Below are 17713 nucleotides of genomic sequence, written 5' to 3'. Positions count from 1 at the left end.
TAGATCTTTTCAATTTTCTCTCAATTTTCATTTTTGATTGATAGGCATTACTTAGAAGTTGACAAAGTAGACACAATTTATGGATAACAACTTCTTTAATACTGTAAAGGCGACGTTTCGGTATAGATCCTTTTGCCGTTGTCAAGCAAGACTTGACCCATGAATTGTGTCTGATGTGTTTTTTGTAGACTTTCATTTGAAAACAGATATGTCATCGAATCATACATAACCCTACCCACTGTTCTATTTGGAGTTGGACTGCCTCCGTGGTCTAGTGGTAGAGCGTCCGCCCGGAGAGCGGAAGGTCCGAGGTTCGATCCCCGGCCGCGTCATACCAAAAGACATAAAAGATGGTACTTGTTGTTACCCTGTCTGGCGCTCGGTATTAAGGGGCTAAAACAAGGACTGGTCGGCTCGGAGTCAGTATACTGTGTCTGAGTGGGGTATTCATGTTAAATTGCGGCATGGTATCTCAGTGAGCTAGCACTATTAATCGGCATTGGTCCGGACAAGTACAAGCAGCCACACACACACACGTGCATGCACGTCGCTATATATGCAATAATCTTGGACGCGACGTTAAACCCAATTTCACCTCACCTCATGTGGAGTTGTGTTATGTGTACAATATCAGTACTGATGTTATAATTGAGGGATTACATTTATCAGTTGTAGGTGCATTGTTGCATTTGTGTACAAATACCAGCGGTGCTTTCAAATATCATTGCAAAATGGATGAGATTGTCACCTACTTCATTAATATAACGTCAACAAGTTTCCATGTTAGCATTAAGCGATATAGGTAGGCCCGCTGTGTCAAATCCGAGTGGTAAGGCTCGCTGACTTGGTTGATGCATGTCATTGTAACCCAATTGCGTGGATCGATGCTCATGATGTCAATCACTGGATTGTCTGTTCCAGACTCGATTATTTACAGGCCGCCGTCATATAGCTGAAATATTGCTGAGTGCGGCGTTAAACACCAACAAACAAATTATTGTATGCATCCTTTGTCGTATACTCAACACAATCCTTAGTCTGTTTCGTCCGGTACAGAGGTTTTTTTTCCATCTTTGTATGATGGGATGGGTCTGGCGAATCTTGTACAGCATTAAATTAGTATCCAAACAATAATACTAGTCTGAAGTATCTTGTATAGCATCCCTCTGTTGGTATCCAACCATAACTCTTAGTCTGAAGAATAGTGTGTAGCATCCCAACAGAATTCTTAGTCTGAGGAATCGTGCATAGCATTCTTCTGTTTGTATCCAACCAGAAATCTTAGTCTGAAGAATAGTGTATAGCATTCCAACAGAATTCTTAGTCTGAGAAATCGTGTATAGCATCCCTCTGTTAGTATCGAACCAGAAATCGTAGTCTAGAGAATCTTGTATAGCATACCTTTGTTAGTACCCAACCAATACTCTTAGTCTGAAGAATCTTGTATAGCATCCCTCTGTTAGTATCCAACCAGAACCCTTAGTCTGAAGAATCGTGTATAGCATCCCAAAAGAATTCTTAGTCTGAGGAATCGTGTATAGCATCCTTTTGTTGGTATCCAACCAGATTTCTTAGTCTGAAGAATCGTGTATAGCATCCCAAAAGAATTCTTAGTCTGAGGAATCGTGTATAGCATCCCTTTGTTGGTATCCAACCAGAATTCTTACTCTAAAGAATCGTGTATAGCATCCCTCTGTTAGTATCCAACAAGAATTCGTAGTCTGGAGAATCTTGTATAGCATCCCTCTGTTAGTATCCAACCCGAACACATTCCGAACCCACATTTGTCTTTTTGTCTCCCTACAGATTACATTCCCGGAAAGCATTTTCATTACAATCTTCCGGTAGTCTCCTGATACAGTAAAGTACGTTTCTAACGAACACACTTATAACGAACTGACCGATATAACAAACTTTTTTTTAGTCCCGACCATTTGTTGTATAAATGCTGTATATATGCCTATAACGAACTACGGTTATTACGAACTAAAATTAGTGGTCCCTTGTGAGTGAGTTCGTTATAACCGTAGCTTACTGTAGAAACCTTTGCCTATCCCTTTACTGCAAACATGTTTTTCGATTGTCCAAATAGAATAGACGTCGCCAATCTGTTTATACTGTATACATATAACATATCAGTAATGTACTTTAACTTTCAATGAATGTATATAATAGGATATCTAAGATTAATACCTATCACTGACAAGAAGATCGTGTCCTTATGTCGCAAACATTTTCTCGTTATTCTCGTATTTCGGTACAAAATCTTACCAGATGAAAGAACCATCGTGGGAATATAGTCACGCTATACATTGTGAAGATCAGTGATAACGTTTCGTGCAGATATTAAATTGTAGATTGGTATTATGCCTTCTGAAATTTAACCAATTAGTCATTACTGTCCTGAGCAAGACGTGAATGGCTATGATATCCATTCCGCTATATATACTTAGTACTGGCAAATTCTCATATGAACTTTATTAATTGTTACTTAGAGCATTTTTGAAAAAAAAACACTATGTTTTATTCGTTTAACATTTAGTAGTTTCATTGTAAAGATGAAGAAAATCACTCTATTCGTTTGAGCATTATTAGTAGTAGCAGCAGTAGAAGTAGTGGTAGCAGTAGTAGTAGCAGTAGCAGTAGTAGTAGTAGTAGCAGTAATAGTAGCAGTTGCAGTAGCAGTAGTAGTAGCAGTGTTGTTGTTGTTATTATTATTTTTATTTTTATTATTATGATTATGATTATTATCATTATTATTATTATTATTATTATTGTCATTTGTTGTCGTTGTTGTTGTTAGTAGTAGTAGTAGTAGTAGTAGTAGTAGTAGTAGTAGTAGTAGTAGTAGTAGTAGTCTTGGTTTCATTAATTACTATTTTGGACTAACATATTTTTTATACATTATTTTTCATCAGCGAAATATAGTTTTAGATATAACTTGCACGTTCTTATTCTGTCGTATAGCATATTGTTTCTATATATATCGGTAGGCAGTCAGGATAATGTGTTTCTCCCAGCGCGTGGCTTACATCGTGTTGGCTCCGATCACGCTATATATTAGTGATCTTACCCTTGCTACAATAACCTTGATGTTAACAAGGTTTTATTGGATCAGACTAATATTTTCCTCTCGATGAATTTCCGCCTTTTTCCCCGTTTCCCTCAACCCTACTGGAACACAAAAATAATGTTCATTAATCCAGTACAAGATATAATTTGTAAGATAATGCACGGGTCATAACAAAGCGCCTGGCGAGCGAACGGGCAATATGCATAACTTAATTAGAGCCAATATGTAGAAAAAAGACACGGGCGAAAAATAATTATTAGCAATTTAGGAATGAATGGAATCTGTGGTTCTCATGGCATTGTGAGCCCTTGTAAAGCATTTCAATATCATAGCCTAACGCAAATTAAATCAAGCTCGCGAACAAAAATTTATATAAGCCTCTATGCCCAATAAGGCACATTATAGCGCTGTGATTATAATGGCTAATTGCAGATGGCAGACGGACTATTGGAAACTGAATGAGTGACAGTTTTCGCGAGCACGTCGTAGAATCGGGGGTTGGAATTGATTAGTGGAACAATGCTTAGACCGGGAAACCGAGGCGGGGACAATTATCCCGCGACAACCATTCCATTAGTTGCACCGTCGCTCAAATCTATCGCGAGAGACACTATCTAAAGGCTGTAGCCTCTCCACGGCCATTCTGTGAATGAAGAGGGCGTTTTGACAAGAGCTGGACATGAATTTTGTACCTTCACCGTTTCTTACCCTAAACGGGGCCCGGTCTTTTGCATCCGGTTTCCCCGCTCCGGTTTTTAAACCTGGATTTGGAATGTGCGGCAGTAATTTTTCTTTTAAACAGTTCCTTCACGGAAAGGATTTTGATTTACGTGACAATTCTCTCCAGGGACATCTTCCATCGCCGGTGTCACTCTACCTGTCGCCATTTTTACCTTCGACTTTTAGCACGAGCTTCAAAGATGTGTCGTCTGCTCCGTCTTGGAAACCCCATTTATCATCAACAGACGACAATGAGCGGGATAAATTGGCGCCGAGTCGAAGTGATAAGACAGGTGAGCTACGATTATCTCTTTAACCCGTAATCTTGTAATCCTTTTAGTCTCACTGCTTAACGATGGGTTTCGTTGTCGGATTTCAGACATGGAATTATCAATATATTATATTTGATTGACGGCGGGTTTATTTCCAAGATTGTTTATGCAAAGTTCGGTCTGGTTTTCTAATGATTAACTGGCAGGTATTTTCAGTATTAATATCTCCGAATTTAACAGCAAAAAAATTAACAAAATATCGGTCCACGATTATTGATGATTTCGTTTAGTTTTTCAAATTTAAGAAAACATTTTTCAAAAAACTAAACTGCACATAGTTAATGTTTATGTCAATTTGCTAATGGATCTATGATATTTATTTTTTTTAAACACAATTTATCCTTTTATGCTCTGAACGAAGCTTTTGTAAATTGAGTCATAATTCATGCAACGGAATAGCAAAAAAAAGGGGGGGGTGATGAAAAATTATAAATATTAGACGAGAATGAGAAATAAACAGTTAGGAACATGTTTACTTTATAAACATGTATCATGAAATATCTGGTTTGATCTTACGCTATAAGTCAATCACTGTCAGATAATTATGTGATAAGTTTCTAAGATACAACAACCGATTGTTCTGGCGCCAGAACATATTGATAACAATTGCAGTAATAATAGGAAAACATAAAACACGCTTCTACTAATGATTCTATGTTCCTGATATATTAATCCGATGTGTATGTATTTTATTCTTTAAATGCCTGATATAGTGGTATGGAGTATGTTTCGCTGTAAAAAATGCGTGACATCTTAGTTACAAAATGTACACAAGAACAATGATCTAAATTAATTATACATTTAATCAAATAATTATTTATATCAGTAAATATCACACAAAATGTCACATTACAGGTTATAGTGATTAAAACATCAAGACGCCCTGTGTACAAGTTATTCTTCATTCTGCAAGTTTGGTACCAAGACGTTGGGAAAGGAGCGTTTTGTCTTTGTTTATGTATCCGTTGCTATAGCAACGGGATGGAAGAAGAACCCGAGGCAGCCGCAGAAATATAACTCTTCTTCCTGCCATCACTATTGTTTTTCTTGAAAAAGGAAATTTGATACGGTTTTTGTCGCCTTTTATTCAGGTGGAAGGTTGAATCGTGCATGCATTAGCGTGTATGCAAAGATAAAGCGAAACCAAGTGATATTATTTTGAATTTTCTAAATAATGCGGAAAAGATATTTTATATATAATATTTTTTTAAATCTGTATCTTTATTTGCCATGTTGTCGATTCGCTACATGTTGATCATTATCTTCTGAAAATATTATCCTTTGTGAAGAATATATTAGATTTATAATTAATACTGGTGATTGAATTTATGAGAAAACGAACAAAGTGATGTAAATATTCAGCGTCAACGCCAGAGAAAAATAAGTCTCGAATATAATGTTTAGGTCTTAGTGTTGAAACGAAAAATATGTTTCGATCAATCTGGGTCGCTTGAGACCTGTTATTGCTACTATAAACTCGGACAGCAATTGTATTGAGATATTGATCAGACACATGAATTGATGAAGCTCTGCATCGATACCCGAACAAATATATGAATATAATATGAATAATACTACCACAGTATCACGACAGTAGCTGCAAGGGCGATGGTGTATTTCATTCATTTAATCCCTTATGAAATAGCCAAGTCGGTTTGGAATGCGATTATCCATCTTCTGTAGCATGCTATCCTATGTGTTTTGTCATCTGGCTTGTTTTCTAAATCTTATTTCCCAGATTATCATAAGATCTGCCTCGAAACAGGTTTATTATTATTAATATTGTCTTTGCGAACTATGAAATTTCGCTGTAGGGACGTGATTTTATGAGCATTAATTGATTTACTTATGCGGAGAGGATTTCTTGCAGAAACCTCCGACTGTGAAGTGGACAGCACTGTTGATAAACTGGACAATTCATCTCTCCTTGCTAACAGGAGGAAGAAAAAGCGAAGGCACAGGTAATTTGCCATTTTGATTTATCCTTACCAGACTACTGCGCTCAGTTCAGTTCCGTCTAGGCCGGCCAGTGATCAGTGATGGTTGTTTGTTCCATAGCACTGTCTATATTGTGTGCATACAGACACCCGCTCTGATACTGCCATCAGTTATGAAGTTGTCATAGACTCTCCTTTTCGAAAGATTTACGGCAAACACATGGATGACGTTTCCAAATTTGAAGCTTCAATGACAAACAAGTCCGATGCTATTCCCTTTTTAGTGTACCGTGTGACCCCGTGTTTTCGGGTGAAATATTAACCTGCCTTTGCATGTGTTTGTGACGGGTGACCAGTGGGCCAGGATACGCTCACCTGGTATCATCACTTTTTGTTCTGATTCATAAACACATGCGTATGTTATAATTGAATCGTATAATGGACGCTGCTTTGAGCAGATATTTCTAACGATTATAGAAAGCGTTTGGTCTTTTTTTAATATTCAGACCGAGTTTATTCAGAATAAAAACCAGCATGGCCCTGAGAATATTGAACAATCATAGCATTGATGCGCATGCGATATATGCATATATCTTACAGTCGTAATAAGTAGGAATCGATATGCGAGTAATATGTAAAATATGAATTTGTAATAGGACATTAAATATTATCATGGTCAGATGAATTAATTGGCAAGTGTACACGATATATGATGTCCATTGCTTATCAGTTTATATATTTTACTCTTTTGGCTAATGTATTGTTCACCTTCTTTACGAAAGTGTATACAGTAAACTACGTTGTTAACGAACACGCTTATAACAAACTGACAGATATGACGAACATATTATTTTCTCCCGGCCACTGCTGTATACAGTATAGTACGTTTATAACGAACACGCTTATAACGAACTGACCGATATAACGAACTTATTTTTTAGTCCCGACCATTTGTTGTATAAATGCTGTATATATGCCTATAACGAACTACGGTTATTACGAACTAAAAATAATGGTCCCTTTGAGTTCGTTATAACCGTAGTTTACTGTACATGCTATACATGTGCTAATTAACTACGGTTATAACGCACTAAAATCAGTTGCCCCTTTAAGTTCGTTATAACCGTAGTCTACTGTATACTTTATTGTGAAGCGTTCATTGTCTGAACTACACCCGACATTCACATAACTCTTTTTATTCTACACACAGAACTATCTTCACAAGTCAGCAGCTTGATGAACTAGAGAAGGCTTTTAAAGAGGCTCATTATCCTGATGTGTACGCACGAGAAGTCCTTGCTATGAAGACAGATCTCCCGGAAGATCGGATACAGGTAATTTCAGATACTTTCGGTATATTCCGCCCACTCAAATATGTCGATGTTTAATTAAGAAAGACCTGTGAAGATCCGGGGTAGAATAGGTCTCCAGCAACCCATGCTTGCCGTAAAAGGCGACTATGCTTGTCTAAGAGGCGACTAACGGTGGGTGGTCAGGCTCGCTGACTTGGTTGATGCATGTCTTCCTATCCCAACTTGCATGGATCGATGCGCATGAGGTAAATCACTGCTTTGTCTGGTCCAGACTCGATTATTTGCAGACCGCCGTCATATAGCTGGAATATTGCTAAGACAAGAAATAACCTAACCTTAATTACGATAACTTTACAAATATTATCTGCACATACATGAATTCAAAACGACACTGCTTGATGCAGAGATATCTATTGGATATGGAAAGGGTTTTGTCGCTTTATTTTCTATACATGCAGATAAAACATATACCCAGATTTGATTTTACTTTGTGAGTTAGAAACCCAGTTTTAAAAAAAATCAGTGAGTTTTATATATCTTATAGTGACCATGAATTTCAATTTGTTCAGAAAGTAACAATACATACTTTGCATGACTATGTTATTTAACACCTCAATCCGCAATATTCCAGCTATATGACGGCGGTCTGTAAATAATCGAGTCTGGACCAGACAAAACAGTGATTTACCTCATGAGCATCGATCCACGCGATTGGGATAGGATGACATGCATCAACCAAGTCAGCGAGCCAGACCACCCGATCCCGTTAGTCGCCTCTTACTACAAGCACAGTCGCCTTTTATGGCAAACATGGGTTGCTGAAGACCTATTCTAACCCGAGATCTTCACAGGTCCTGATCCCACGTAAGAATGCGGGTATCCAGTAACCTATCTTTGTAGTAGAAGGCGACTAAACGGAACGGGCGGTAGGGTTCGTGGCTGATTGCATGTCATCGTATCCCAATGACGTAGATCGATGCTCATGATGTCAATCACTAGATCAGTTACTTACAGAGTGCGGCGTTTAACAACAAACAAACGTGGGGTCCGTTCCACAAGGCTACCGTAGCGCGAAGGATATTTCAACTCTCATACCATAACATAGACTTACGACTGTCGTTTCGCTACGATCGTTGTGTGGAAGGGGGCCCTGGTATCTTTACGGGTGAGATTACATACATGTGCACACGTGTAAATTGGTGATTTGTAAAAGTTCAGTTATTTTTTAATCAAAAGTCTTGTTAATCTGTATCCAGTTACTCCTAAAAGAAATGTATCGGAAATTTGAGTTGTTCTATGACAAGCAATACAAACGTTTATGATTCCTAATGAACGTTACCTCCGATTATGCCGTTTATCGTTTCCACCTCTTTTTTACTTATTAGAGTTCTCTTTGACTATGAGTGATTACCAGTGTCAAGTCCGTCCAGGTCGTCTTGACCCCACCCCCCCACCCATCAACGCCCGACTTGTCCACACCCACCCACACCTCAACGCTGATCTTTTCCCCACCCACCAACTCTCGTCTTGCCCCCACCCCACCCCCAGCACTCGTCTTGTCCCACACCCACCAACGCCCGACTTGTCCACACCCACCCACACCTCAACTCCGATCTTGTCCCCACCCACCAACGCCCGTCTTGTCCCGACCCACCAACGCTCGTCGTGTACCCCACCCATCAACGCCCGACTTGTCCACACCCACCCACACCTCAACGCCGATCTTGTCGCCACTCCACCACTCGTCTCTTCCCCTCCCACCAACGCCCGTCTTGCCCCGACACACCAACGCTCGTTTTGTCCGTATCCCCAAAAGCCCGTACTTGGAGTACGAGAGGTTACATCAACTGGAGGACTGCTATTAGCCACAGCTATCGCTCCCTCCTAATACCTCTAATAGTAACTGGTATTTGCCATACCTTTAAACGTCCCCCCTTTACCGGGGTCGTTTTTAAATGAGATAACGACATCTCTTAATCAAGTTTAAAACATTCATCGGCCCTGAGAGGGACAAGGGTAATTTTACAGATGGAAGTTCGCATTACTTATTCAAACACGGGAAAATGATCGCAAGATTTTTCTCACATTTACTAAATGATTGAGCGAGAACGGGCCCCATGGCAGTCTCAGAGGCACGATTAAGGCAACGACGCAAATAAAGCAATTGCGGAAACATATTTCAGGCGCTTAGACCGGCACGTGAGCGATTTAGGCCTCAATATTAGATGAGTTAATCACTCAGAGTGACTATTGTGTGAGATTGATTAATTTCAGATCAAACGCTTCCAAAGAAATATTCGTTTTGTCAATTATACTTCATTGATTCGCGAAGTAGTCTCTAGAGACAGAACGCACGATGAGCACGGGCGGGCGGATTCCGAATCAGACCACAGTGAGAAACGTGTTTACAAATTTCAATTTGGGAACGAGATTAGCTGTATTCTCGCGCGATTTTACGCACGCTAATGTGATTTCAATTAATAGATTTGTTATTCAAATGTCATCCGAATCTCGTGCTTGCCACCATCACCTGCCAATATGGGAACGACAGGCACGAGTGCGATGACGTCATTGAGTTACCTTAGAATCTGCTAAGGCTGTTGTGTATATTAAAAAGAGGAAATTGATTGGATGAAATAAATGTAAGGAAGTTGAACGACTGAATCACGACTCTCCGTTATCATCTAATGACGTTCGATGATTACTTTGCCTGTAACAATGGTGGTCTCTGGTTAATTGTCCCGAGTGTTAAGGAATCTACAAAAACTCACGTATCCGTTCAACTTTCAACATCTTAAGGACTGGGGAACACGTTCACTATTGTAAATTACTGTATAGATATTAATCTAATAGTTTGGCTGAATGCACCACATGAGTACATGATTGAATGCGCCCTCAGCAATAATACAGCTATATTAGCGCCCTCATGATCAGCAATAATACAGCTATATTAGCGCCTTCATGATCAGCAATAATACAGCTATATTAGCACCCTCAGCAATAATACAGCTATATTAGCGCCCTCAGCAATAATACAGCTATATTAGCGTCCTCAGCAATACAGCTATATAAACGCCCTCAGCAATAATACAGCTATATTAGCGTCCTCAGCAATACAGCTATATTAGCGCCATCAGCAATACAGCTATATTAACGCCCTCAGCAATAATACAGCTATATTAACGCCCTCTGCAATAATACAGCTATATTAGCGCCCTCAGCAATAATACAGCTATATTAGCGCCCTCAGCTTTACCATTGAGATAAGCATTACTGCAGCTTTATTAGCGCCTTCAGCAGTCGACAACTATAATAGTGCCATCAGCAATACTTGGACGATATTAGCGCCATCAGCAATACTACGACGATATAGGTGCCATCAGCAATACTACGACGATATTAGTTCCATCATCAATACTACGACGATATTAGCACCATCAGCAATACTACAACTATAATAGCGCCATCAGCAATACAACGACTATATGTCAGTACTGTAGCTATATTAGCGCGGTCAGCAATAATACAACTATATAAGCGCCATCAGCAATACTGTAGCTATATTAGCACTGTCGGCAAGACTACAACTTTATTAGCAGTATAGCGCCCTCAGCAATACTGCAGCTGTATTTGCGCGGTCGGCAATGATACAGCTATATGAGCACCATCAGCAATACTGCAACGATAATAGCGCCATCAGTAATAATACAACTATATTAGCGCGGTCGGCAATACTGCAGCTATATTAGCGCGGTCGGCAATACGGCAACTATATTAGCTTGGTCGTCAATAATACAACTATATTTGCGCCCTCAGGAATAATACAACTATATAAGCACCCTCAGCAATACTGCAACTATATTAGCTTGGTCGTCAATAATACAACTATATTTGCGCCCTCAGGAATAATACAACCATATAAGCACCCTCAGCAATACTGCAACGATGATAGCGCCTTCTGTAATACTGCAACTATATTAGCGCGGTCGTCAATAATACAACTATATTAGCGCCCTCAGGAATAATACAACTATATAAGCACCCTCAGCAATACTACAACTATATTAGCGCGGTCGTCAATAATACAACTATATAACCCACCCACCCCCCCCCCCCCCCCCTTTAGGAATAATACAACCATATAAGCACCCTCAGCAATACTGCAACGATGATAGCGCCTTCTGTAATACTGCAACTTTATTAGCGCGGTCGGCAATACTGCAACTATATTAGCGCGGTCGTCAATAATACAACTATATTAGCGCCCTCGGGAATAATACAACTATATTAGCGCGGTTTCAATCCTGAAACTCTGTTGGCGCTGTTACAAATTACAAATGGTCCAGTTCAAAGCAGTGCGTATTATCACCAGGACTCCACAAGACCTCATAGAACCATCCTGTACGGGGGCGGGGGGCTTCAAGGCCTTGAACCTCGCATATCCGAATATTGCCGAGGATTTACGTCACTCATTTATTAATGACTTTTAAAGTTTAAAATACATGCCTTATTCGAAACATACTGATGAGGCGGCATGTTGTCAGTTGGCTGAACACATGTCTTATACATGTTCCTATCAGACACGAATAAAGTCTGTTTCATGTTAAAATACATATTAGGTCTTAAGTCCATTAATAAAAAACACTTAACACTGTCTCTCCCACTAGGACTGGCCAACATGTACTATAGATGTCCAGCATCCTATAGGTTTCAAATGGATTGATGGATACCGATGTCAAACGTCAGCTCGGTATCGTGAGTCCTTCGATTACCTGCTAATGAAGTTGGGCGAGACACTCTTACATTATAAACTAGTCCTCGAAACTGATCTCTTCCTCGTCTCCCCATCTGTTCGGCCCGTGTAGTGGTAGAGTTACCTGCAAAGAGACAGCCACATAAATCATCAGTGAAATAGACCTCCAGTAAATAATGTTAATTACAGCCATCACTGAAATGTACATGTGTCAATTCCACGACGTGTTTTTCTCTTGTTTGTTTCGTTATCTGATTTCCAGGGCAATTATGTTTCATATTAGTAATAGAGGTAAATTCTTATTCTGTGTCGTCATCGTAAGTTACCTTTAATTAGGGGTATGTTGTCATTGATTTGATTTTTTAATCCAGATTTTGTGTACTGAAATTAACATACTTAAACCTGATCCCTGAAGTAAATGGCTGCAAAGCATACTGTATCAGTATTCCAATTATGTATGACAAAACATACTTACATGTGACAATACTCTTTAAATCCAAAGAAATATGGCATCATCTTACCTTTACATACAAACGAAGCTTATACAGTTTCTATTTTTGTTGTGACCATACATAAACTGACCTACATTTTATGTTCAGTACAATAGCACCCATTACGGAAACAGAATCCACAATGTTCAAGTCCTAATGGGGAAAGTTCCATGTTTAACGCATATCCAAATCTTTAGGAATTTACCAAACGTTGCTTGTCAATATGGCGCGTGTGCTATCTCATTCCATGACCTTTAACAGTGAGTCTATTCACTCGCGCTTACTTTAACGGATCGGTTGTTGGCTTGCTGACGTGGTTGACAGCGTGCCGCCTACGCCAACGACGTGGATCATTGCTCATGATATCAATCACTTGATTGTCTGCTCGCGTCTTAAGTATCTTCACAGACCGCCGTCGTCTGGCAGGACTTATGCTGAGTGCGGCCTCATGCAACGAACGCTTACCTTTTCAGGAAAGTTGTGTGAGTAGCGGGTGCTACAGGGTATGCGAACCCTTTTTACAAACGACCGCCTCCGTGGTCTAGTGGTAGAGCGTCCGCCCGGAGAGCGGATGGTCCGGGGTTAAATCCCCGGCCGCGTCATACTAAAAGACGTTTAAAGATGGTACTTGTTGTTACCCTGTCTGGCGCTCGGCATTAAGGTGCTAAAACAAGGACTGGTCGGCTCGGAGTCAGTATACTGTGTCTCTTTTGGGTATTCATGTTAAACTGCGTCATGGTATCTCAGTGAGCTAGCACTATAAATCGGCATCTGTCCGGACTAGTACAAGCAGCCACACACACACACGTACATGCACGTCGCTATATAAGTGCAATAATCTTGGACTCGACGTTAAACCCCATTTCACCTCACCTCACTTTTTACGAACACCTGGTGTCATCACTGATTTTCCGTGATCCATTCATATAGTTTTCATCATTATTTTGCCTTTTAAACCTTATGCGACGTGTTTCGGTAGATAGTCGATTATTCTGTCGCGTTGGCGTTTTGCATTTGAATCATAAATTGAGTTGATAGACTAAAGGCTGTTTTTCTCTCGACCAGACTAGTGGAGACTGGGTAGCCTTGTGGCACAGGGAACCCGGAGTCTCATGGAAATTTGTAATCCTTGCAAATGGGATTCCTGTTACTCAAACATCACGTTACTTTTCTCCAAACTAAAATTAAAAGCATATACATTTAACAGCTTATCATTGCCCAAATTACATAGAGACAGGATCTCAGTTTTACGAAAGGCACTAGCTACAATGTGTTAGTTCACACAAGGCACAATCTACAATGTCTCAGTTTCACACAAGGCACTAGCCACAGTGTTTCACACAAGGCACTAGCTACAGTGTCTCAATTTTACTCGAGGCACTATCTACAGTGTCTCGGTTTCACACAAGGCACTAGCTACAATGTCTCAGTTTTACACAAGGCACTCGCTTCAGTGTTTCAGTTCACATAAGGCACTAGCCACAGTGTTTCAGTTTCACACAAGGCACTAGCTACAGTGTCTCAGTTTTACACAAGGCACTCGCTTCAGTGTTTCAGTTCACACAAGGCACTAGCTACAGTGTTTCAGTTTTACACAAGGCACTAGCTACAGTGTTTCAGTTTCACACAAGGCACTGGCTACAGTGTTTCAGTTCACACAAGGCACTCGCTTCAGTGTTTCAGTTCACATAAGGCACTAGCAACAGTGTCTCAGTTTCACACAAGGCACTAGCTACAGTGTTTCAGTTTCACACAAGGCACTAGCTACAGTGTTTCAGTTTCACACAAGGCACTAGCTTCAGTGTTTCAGTTCACACAAGGCACTAGCTACAGTGTTTCAGTTTCACACAAGGCACTAGCTACAGTGTTTCAGTTTCACATAAGGCACTAGCTACAGTGTTTCAGTTTTACTCAAGGCACTAGCTACAGTGTTTCAGTTTCACACAAGGCACTAGCTACAGTGTCTCAATTTTAAACAAGACACTAGTTACAGTGTCTCAGTTTCTCACAAGGCACTAGTTACAGTGTCTCAGTTTCTCACAAGGCACTCGCTTCAATGTTTCAGTTCACACAAGGCACTGGCTACAGTGTTTCTGTTGTTATATGATGATATAGAAATACAATTTCGATTGACAAGATTGCCAATACAGGCTGCGTAAAATATTGCACAAATTTGATCTGAACAATCATAATTATATATTTGATTAAATATTAACTACCTCAGTTTTAAAGTACATAATTCTTGTTTCAGGTCTGGTTTCAAAATCGTCGTGCAAAATGGCGGAAAGCGGAGAAGACGTGGGGACGAAGCAGTATAATGGCGGAGTACGGGCTGTATGGAGCGATGGTCAGACACTCACTTCCGCTTCCGGAAACCATTGCAAAAGCTGCTGATGAAGGAACACTGGACACGTGCGCTCCTTGGCTTATAAGTGAGTAACCATGGACACGACATAGTCTTCATCATATTGAATGAATGCTTGAAAAAATGTACAAAATAGATACATAGTTCAGTGTTTATTAACATGAGTGTGTGAAAGTTTCTTTACGCCGCACTCAGCAATATCATGGTTATATAATGGCGGCCTGTAGCTAATATGTCTGGGATATACCAACCATTGGATGACCGCATGGGCAATTATCCGCCGTTGGCATGACATTCAATCAGTGAAGTTACAAACTACACTACCTGGTTCTTATCATAATCGTTGGGTCAATGGAACCTGTTTTGCCTTGGATCCAATGTTACTTCCTGAACGACCGCCTCCGTGGTCTAGTGGTAGAGCGCCGCCCGGAGAGCGGAAGGTCCGGCGTTCGATCCCCGGCCGCGTCATACCAAAAGACGTTAAAAGATGGTACTTGTTGTTACCCTGTCTGGCGCTCGGCATTAAGGGGCTAAAACAAGGACTGGTCGGCTCGGAGTCAGTATACTGTGTCTGATTGGGGTATTCATGTTAAAACTGCGTCATGGTATCTCAGTGTGATAGCACTATAAATCGACATCAGTCCGGGCTAGTACAAGCAGCCACACACACACGTACATGCACGTCGCTATATAAGTGCAATAATCTTGGACGCGACGTTAAACCCCATTTCACCTCACCTACTTCCTGAAGGGCTGTATACCTCATCTTCTTTGAGAGGCATTTAGAAGTTGGAGTACTAAGCAAGGATAAGATATATGGATGAACAACTTACTTTATTACAATTAGGAGCGACGTTTTGGTGGAGGTTCTAACACCGTTGCTTTGATAACCGTGTTATAACCTACACCGGAACGTCGCTTATAGTTCAGTATAGCTTTGTAAGCAAAGCTCTTTTGATCATTTTAGTCATAATGAAATATTCAAATAAGGCAACTAATAAACGCATGACGTGTTTCAGGTATGCACCGGAAGTGCAATGACGCTGCCAGGAGTTTTCAGTCGGATGAAAAGGATTCCAACCAAGAGACCCCAGATTCTACCGACGCTATAAAGACAAAGGGCAGTCCCGACCCCCGGGTTGACGTGGAGCTGGGGTTGAATCCTGACCCTCGCACAGACAGTATCAACGCCTTACGGGCCAAGGCACAGGAGCATAGTGCCAAGCTGTTCAGGACTTTCTCCACAGGCACTGATACGGAGAAATGATTTTATACTATAAGAAACAATTTCTTCTTGGTGGTCCAATGTTTTAGGAGATACCTTGTCGGGGCCATGACACAGTGTCAGTTGGAGCATCAGACAAGAATCGATAATTGAGAAGAAGAAACGGAACTGTCGAGTGTTTTGCTGGTAACACAGTGAATATGCCATATTATATATTCAATGTCACTTATTTATGCTGAGAAAAATAGCATATGGCTGAAGAACATTCCAAGAAACGTTCTGCGCTTATCACGACTGAGACAAAACATACATGTATATTATTGTAAAGCTGTTGAGTGAAGAACGGTGTATACCCTGTACAGGGTGTCGACAAGGACTAAACCAGAAAGCAAACGATCAGTGAAATCTGATAAGAATTCGTCCAAAAAGCATTAGGCATTCTTAAAGATTACCGACGCTGTTCCCCTGGATTATCTTTCCAGAGGCTATATGCAGCATTTGGGAATGATTAGCATCGAGATTCATAAATGAACTCGTGTCAGGATTTATAAATTCTATCCATGATCAAATTGATTACGCTGTGATGTAACACGTTCGTGGTAAACAACAGATTGTCACAGCAACTTTTCAGATTTTCCCTTTGATAGGATATTATTGACATGATTTTGATGGGATTAATACTGGTGCATCGTGTGTAACTGTAAATAACACCATACTGTTATTCATCTGTTTGGCTGGACGGTGTGTCGTTCCGGACTAAAAAGGTAAAATTGGGTTTAACGTCGCGTCCAAGATTATTGCACTTATATAGCGACGTGCATGTACGTGTGTGTGATGCTGCTTGTACTAGTCCGGACTAATGCCGATTTATAGTGTTAGCTCACTGAGATACCATGCCGCAGTTTAACATGAATACCCCACTCAGACACAGTATACTGACTCCGAGTCGACCAGTCCTTCTTTTAGCCCTTTATGCCGGGCGCCAGACAGGGTAACAACAAGTTCCATCTTTTAAAGTCTTTTGGTATGAAGCGGCCGGGGATCGAACCCTGGACCTTCCGCTCTCCGGGCGCACGCTCTACCACTAGACCATGGAGGCGGTCCGGACTAAAGGTTTTACATGTAGTAACCATGGAAACCCGACACACAGATACCAACCCACTTGGACTGGGTATGCCGTTAATGGGTACATCCTACTTAATTGTAATATAACTCACATAGTTTCGGGCATTTTCAATCTCATTAAAATCATATCTTAGTTCTCGCTACAGCTGAACAAAGATCTGAGGAAATCCCATTACGGGTCACGTCAGACCGACCTTGCACGAACTTTGACCGACCAATGGAATGACCAATCAGAAGGCAGCTTTCTCGTGCTTTACGGCACAAATTTCAAATTGGCGACTACGCTTCGAAACATATTTTGACAAATTCTCGATTACAAATTTGAAACCTGAACAAAAGAACATTCTGGAATGGCTGATAGATGGTCTAGATTGTATGG

General features: G+C 40.5%; 1 protein-coding gene across 1 annotated transcript; it reads left to right on the top strand.

Moving 5' to 3' along the window:
• The first annotated feature begins 3608 nt into the window (after nt 1-3608).
• Nucleotides 3609-17058, top strand: LOC124132455 (visual system homeobox 2-like). The gene is made up of 5 exons (XM_046496364.2): nt 3609-4086; nt 5996-6086; nt 7273-7396; nt 14871-15051; nt 16004-17058. The coding sequence occupies exons 1-5, from the start codon at nt 3753-3755 to the stop codon at nt 16249-16251; spliced, it is 978 nt and encodes a 325-aa protein (XP_046352320.2). The 5' UTR covers nt 3609-3752; the 3' UTR covers nt 16252-17058.
• The last annotated feature ends 655 nt before the right edge of the window (nt 17059-17713 follow it).

Source organism: Haliotis rufescens, unplaced genomic scaffold, assembly GCF_023055435.1.
Source record: "Haliotis rufescens isolate VD_foot unplaced genomic scaffold, xgHalRufe1.0.p SCAF_3, whole genome shotgun sequence".
Taxonomy (NCBI): Eukaryota; Metazoa; Mollusca; class Gastropoda; order Lepetellida; family Haliotidae; genus Haliotis; species Haliotis rufescens.
This window is presented reverse-complemented; position numbering and strand designations above follow the sequence as displayed.

Bases quoted from the DNA above. Each gene is read 5' to 3' on its own strand.
- LOC124132455 (XM_046496364.2), top strand. From the start codon at position 3,753: ATGAATTTTGTACCTTCACCGTTTCTTACCCTAAACGGGGCCCGGTCT. The intron at 4,087-5,995 runs GTGAGCTACGAT...GATTTCTTGCAG, and splicing joins GAGTCGAAGTGATAAGACAG to AAACCTCCGACTGTGAAGTG. The intron at 6,087-7,272 runs GTAATTTGCCAT...TTCTACACACAG, and splicing joins AAGAAAAAGCGAAGGCACAG to AACTATCTTCACAAGTCAGC.